The sequence below is a fragment of the Triticum urartu genome, chromosome 6A (genome assembly GCF_056163025.1).
Source record: "Triticum urartu cultivar PI428250 chromosome 6A, HENAU_Tu73, whole genome shotgun sequence".
Classification (NCBI taxonomy): Eukaryota; Viridiplantae; Streptophyta; class Magnoliopsida; order Poales; family Poaceae; genus Triticum; species Triticum urartu.
In genome coordinates this window covers 52,139,362-52,145,195 of record NC_141878.1, presented here as the reverse complement: position 1 = coordinate 52,145,195, position 5,834 = coordinate 52,139,362, and the positions used below count along the sequence as shown (strand labels likewise).

Sequence of the window (5,834 nt, the reverse complement as noted above, 5' to 3'; positions counted from 1 at the left end):
TCTTGCACATATTTTTAAATCACAACTTTTATGTATATCATCTGCAAAATTTGTCATTGTTTGATTTAGATTTTTTTTCTCATTTTCATTCTTCTTAAATGGTAATATCAACGCCCACTAATTCATTCTTCCTTAGAAAATTTCATTATTTTGGTTTTGTTTTAGTATTTGTTTCATTTTCTTTCTTCTTTAACGGTAATACGGATGTCATTAATTCAACCATATATAGGAAACTATATTTTTTTTGCAAAAAATTCACTTTCATATGCTTATTCTTGTGTATTTTTATAACGCGCAATTTTTATGTATATCGTGTGTAAATTTTGTAATTTTCTGATTTAGATTTTTTTTGTTTTTTTCTTCTTAAATCATAATACCAATGTCACAAATTCATTCTTTCTTGGAAATTTCAGTACTTTGAGTCCGTTTTAGTATTTATTTCATCTTCTTTCTTATTGAAGGGTAATACAAAAGCCACTAATTCATTATTTCATAGAAAAATTTATTATTTTGAATTTGTTTCTGTTTTATTTTGTTTTGTTTCTTCGTTAAGGGTAATGCTAATGCTAATAATTTATTGTCCCAGGCATTATTTGTTATGTAACCGTCATTTGATTTTTTGTGAAAATTCCTTTATTATACGCATATTCTTGCATATTTTAGAATAGTACAATTTCTGTGTAAATTGTGTGCAAATTTTGTCATTATTTGTTTTCATTTTTTCATTTTCTTTGTTCTTTAAGGTTAATACCAATTGCACTATTTCATTTTTGATAAAATTTATTTTTTATTCGTATTTACTCTTATTTTTTACCATTTACTCTTTAAGGTGAAACCAACACAGGTGTTAGATTTTTAATTTAACAGTTCAATTTTTGCGTGAGACTTCATTTATTTTTCACTAGCCGTTGCATGCAAATATGTGTGAGAGTGCTATTCTGCGGTCACCTATAAACGCTTTGAACACTATAGTAGAGCAGTCTGTACCAAACTACAAGAGAGAGAAAAATCTGACTTTGCGGTAGCACTTGACGGGGGCAGCCCATGCTCCAGTTTGATGGTAATTAACGAGAACACACACATGCACTTGTGCACGTACGGGGGCTGCTGCGGCCCGCTGCTTGCAAATCGACTGAGCAAAAATTATGGTCAGTCAACTGACCCAAAAATTTAAAACAGTCACCTTGCACGTAGTCACTCCCTTATAATCTAACAAACTGAGGCACCCAGCCAAACCCACAAAAATACACCAATTGAAGTTCCATATCAATTCAGCTAGCTCAAACCATCAATTGTTTTTAATTTTTTTTTGCGGGTGAGCTCAAACCATCAATTAACTTGATGCTACATCCCAATGATACAAATAATTCAACAGATACCTTTCAACTTGGAAAGAAAGATTCCTTCTAGAAAACCATGGGTACTCGACCTTGACGAGTCTAGCATGGCGATGAAACGACGCTCTCCACCTTGGGCACCTCGACCGGGAACCGGTGGATCTCCTCAATCCACGGGTTGCTGCCGGCTTCCTTTGACGGGTGAATGTCCTTGAGCGCGCGCCACACCGCGCTGTTACACTTGAACCCAGACCCGAAGGCGATCTGCCACGCACGGTGCCCGCGCCGGACGCGTCCCTTGGCCTCCGTGTACGCAAGCTCGTACCAGAGCGAGCTGCTGGACGTGTTCCCCCACCGGTTCAACGTCATCCTTGAAGGCTCCATGTGCCATTCACTGAGCTCCAGGCTCTTCTCGATGGTGTCCAACACCGCCCTGCCGCCGGCATGGATGCAAAAGTGCTCGAACGCCATCTTGAAGTCCGGAATGTAGGGCTTCATCTTGAGGCCAAAGATCTTCTTGCCGATGAGAGAGGAGAGGAAAAGGATCTGCTCCGACATGGGGAGAACGAGGGGGCCGAGCGTGGTGATGTTGGTCTTGAGGGCCTCACCGGCGACGGCCATGAGGTCCTTGGAGAGCGCGACACCGACCCGGCCAGCCTTGTCCTCCTCCTGGAACACGCAGCGGTAGGCGCGGTCGTCAGCACCGTGGTGCGTCCGCACAGTGTGCATGAGCTGGTACTTGGAGCGGCGCTTGTCGGCGGCGCGGTTACTGAGGAGGATCGCCGCACCGCCCATGCGGAAGAGGCAGTTGGACATGAGCATGGAGCGGTCATTGCCCCAGTACCAATTTAGCGTGATGTTCTCCATGCTCACCACCAGCGCGTACGAGTTCCGGTGGACCTGCATGCATCCATTACAACATGGCAACTCCAATCAGAAGCAAATTAATCGGTCAACCAAATAAACATATACCTACTAAGAAATTGCATAGGAGCACTTGACAAAGCTGCCTACCGAAATCTCCTCTACTCATTTGCATCGGGATCCCAACCACTATATTAGTCAGGATATATTCCATGATTCAACAATTTCCGTATAAATATCAACAGTTGTCCTGACTTGACCAGTGGCAAAGGAGAAGACCTCATTGTCTCCAACAGCCACCTCCAAACCACCCATCAAATATTCAATGCAACCCATTGTTACTATGGCCTTGATCAAATCTTGCTAGTACTCAACATCTAATGGAGTATTTTAGTTGGACAAAATTTGAGGTTGGAAAGATTGATTATGTGTTTAACTGTTCCCTCAAGGTTGTGTTTCTGTCGCATAATTAAGTACGATGAAAGAAGTAGTGCTTAATGATGAAGATATGGTAATTGTATTATCAACCATCTGACCCTAATCATGTAATCAAACTATTATATGTACTATGCTTACTGAGACGTCGACGAATAATTGGCCCTACTGGCTACTGGCATCAACACGAGATTCATTGGACGAGCTTTTCCTGTCAGCTAGCTGCCCTCATCAATGTTACTATTAGGACAAGCAGTGGTGATCAGCTAGCTCGTCGATGGATCGATCGATCCCTGGACACGTCAACGGTCTACCTATAGCCTTAATTTAGGTGCTTAAACCACTCAAAGATGGGAAACACTGGCTGCCTGGACCATTTCGGCATGCAGGACAAGCGAATGAAACAGAAACACTCGCTCCCGAGCTGGTGCACCAACGGTACAGGTTTCGATCAGTGCACGTAGGAACGCTGCTGGAGCGGTGGTTGAGTGTTAGTTAATGGGATGTTATCATCTTAACAACATCCCCCAAAGCACGCAAGGTGCGCAGGCCCACCCAAATGAAAAGATTAGTTCCTCAGGCGTGTAGTCAACAAATTAATCAAGGATACAGATCTATGTTCAGCGAGATTAAGATTCTGATTGCCACTGACTAGTCACAATTGGAGTAACTTAACTAGTAACATCACACATTTTAATATAAGATTGCTTATGTGGCAGCTAATTAATGAGGAAAGAGGAGTTTGTGGTCACTTAGCTAGTTACTGTAACATCACACATTTCAAGACATAATGAGTCTATAGCCTAATAAATGAATTCTTCCATGATACCACTCATATGTTAGTACCCACTATGGAGGTAGTAACATAGACTAGTAATATCGGCAAGTTACTACTTTATGTTACTCCTCACTGTGAGCAGTCTAAGTAACATGTTGTGGTGTCATAGATGACTTTATTTATTAGCTTTTAAAACTTGTGTTCTTTTGAAAAACGCTATGTTACAGTAATATATTATATTATGTTACTCTAAATACATCTCTCTTCATTAAATACAATGCCACATAAGTAATTTTTTTAAAATACGCTACTCCCTCCTTTCACTTATATAGGGTCCAATACATTTTTTGAGGTTACCTTTATTATGGGTTAGCACAATGATATATAACATGCATGTTATACAAAGTATATCATTAAATTCGTATGTGGAAGAAGTTTCTAATGATATAATTTTTGTATCATACATCTCATATACTAATAAATTTATTATTGATCAAAGGCTACCTCAAAAGACATATTAGGCCCTGTATTTATTAAAGGTGGGAGTATGTTACTAGTAGTTAAGCTACACACTATGACTAGCCTAACAACAAACTATTAATGTTTCAGGATAATACTACACGTATAGCAGCAGCAGCGAATGTTGACGATGACAGCATGGGTATATAGGACATAAAAAGTCAAACCAAGTCAAAGTTTGCTTTCCCTTCTCAACCACCCACTGGGTTCGATCAAAGCCGTCCATCTACCCAACCATCAGCTGACGTGCGAGCACACCTGCGGTCGCTCAACCTCCCTAACCCACCGCGAAATTAACACCGGGCTACGTACTCGTATATAAAAATTACCTGGAGCAGCTGCTTGGCCAGGTCGATGGAGATGAGCCCGGCGCTGCATCCCATGCCGCCGAGGTTGTAGCTGGCGACGTTCCCGCGGAGCTTATAGTGGTTGACGACCATGGCGGAGAGCGACGGCGTCGGGTTGAAGAGGCTGCAGTTGACGACCACGACGCCGATGTCCCTGGCCGGCACCCCTGTCTTGGCGAGCAGGCTGTCGATGGCGCCGAACATAACGGCCTCCGCCTCCCGCCGCGCCTCCGCCATGCACGGGTTAGGGGGCGAGTTGAGCACCGCCGCCGGGAAGTAGGTCCCCTGCCCGAGCCCCGACCGCTCCAGGATCTTCCGCTGGAACGCCAGGTTGTCGTCGGTGAACGCCCCGGCCTCGCTGGACTGCCTCATGAAGGTCTCCCGGGTGACCACGTGGTCGGGCCCGGGCTTGTAGCACGCGAAGTCCAGCAGGTACACCGCGCGCGGCCGCCGCGCGAGGTAGGCCGTCGCGAGGGCCGTGGCGACGCCTACGAGGGAGACAGCGAGCTGGAGGTTGGCGAGGAGGTGGGCGCGCGCTGCCGCCAGGTCGGACGGGGTGAGACGGGACGCGCGGAGCGCCAACGCCGCGGCGAACGGGGCCAGCAGTACGTAGACCGCGTTGGACACCACCATGTGGTAGCCAGGCTTGAGGTATCCCTGACGCTTGCCATCGCCGCCGCCGGCCGTGGTTTCTTGGGCGGCGGCGCTCATGGTGGCGTAGCACCGTGGGCCGGCTAGCTTGCGTGCGTGCGTGCGTGGTGGCTGGGTTGGTCGGGGTTGGGAAGTGTTTGTCCGGGATGAATGGGAGGTGGGATCGGATCGGAAGCCATATATAGGGGCTGCGGTAAGCGGGAGGTGGGTGCAACCACCGGAGCTACCATTAAGACGGAGGTGGAGCGCAGGCAGGCAGCAGGGGGAGGGAGAAGGAAGCGCGGGCGGGCATCGGTTTCGTGTTATTAATGTGAGACGCGCGCGCGGAAGGCAAGTTGGGCGCCTCAGGACGGCGGTCGCGTCGTGCTCGTGCACGTCGGCCGGGCTTGTGTAAATATGGTTGGGATTTTTTAGGAGAAATAAATGTGGTTGGGTTGGCGTTGGGGTACAGACCGAGACGCGATCGGACGCGTACTGCTCTCCGTCCGGAAATACTCATCATAAAAATGGATAAAATGAATGCATCTACAATTAAAATAAGTCTAGATACAATCATTCTTAAAATAAATATTTTCGTACGAAGAAAGTACGAGTACTACCAAGTGCGTGAGTTCCTTTTGATGGGCGCGAGCCTCTTTTCTTCATTATTATGATGACACGATGTGCTCCCTGCATCGTTGACCTAGGATCTGAGCTCATCGATGCTACTTTTCATCGCATACTAGTGGTTGGTGTTGGGTAGGCCCCTTTCACTTTCTTACCTATATTAAGTAGTGTTATTGAATCAAAATCAGAGCAATGCGAATGCAACACATTCAGAGAATGGACTGAAAGGACTAGGTAATGCCAGGTAAAGGAACGACCCTTTCGTTTTCCTTTTTTGAACGGGATAACACATACATG

The 5,834-nt window shown here is 45.7% G+C and overlaps 1 protein-coding gene across 1 annotated transcript; it reads right to left on the bottom strand.

The window, feature by feature from the left end:
- Positions 1-1,245: 1,245 nt before the first annotated feature.
- Positions 1,246-5,176, bottom strand: LOC125513330 (3-ketoacyl-CoA synthase 20). The gene is made up of 2 exons (XM_048678415.2): positions 4,263-5,176; positions 1,246-2,237 (listed from the first exon to the last, which is right to left on the bottom strand). Exons 1-2 carry the CDS (start codon positions 4,989-4,991, stop codon positions 1,440-1,442), a joined length of 1,527 nt encoding a protein of 508 aa, XP_048534372.1. The 5' UTR covers positions 4,992-5,176; the 3' UTR covers positions 1,246-1,439.
- Between the last annotated feature and the right edge of the window lie 658 nt (positions 5,177-5,834).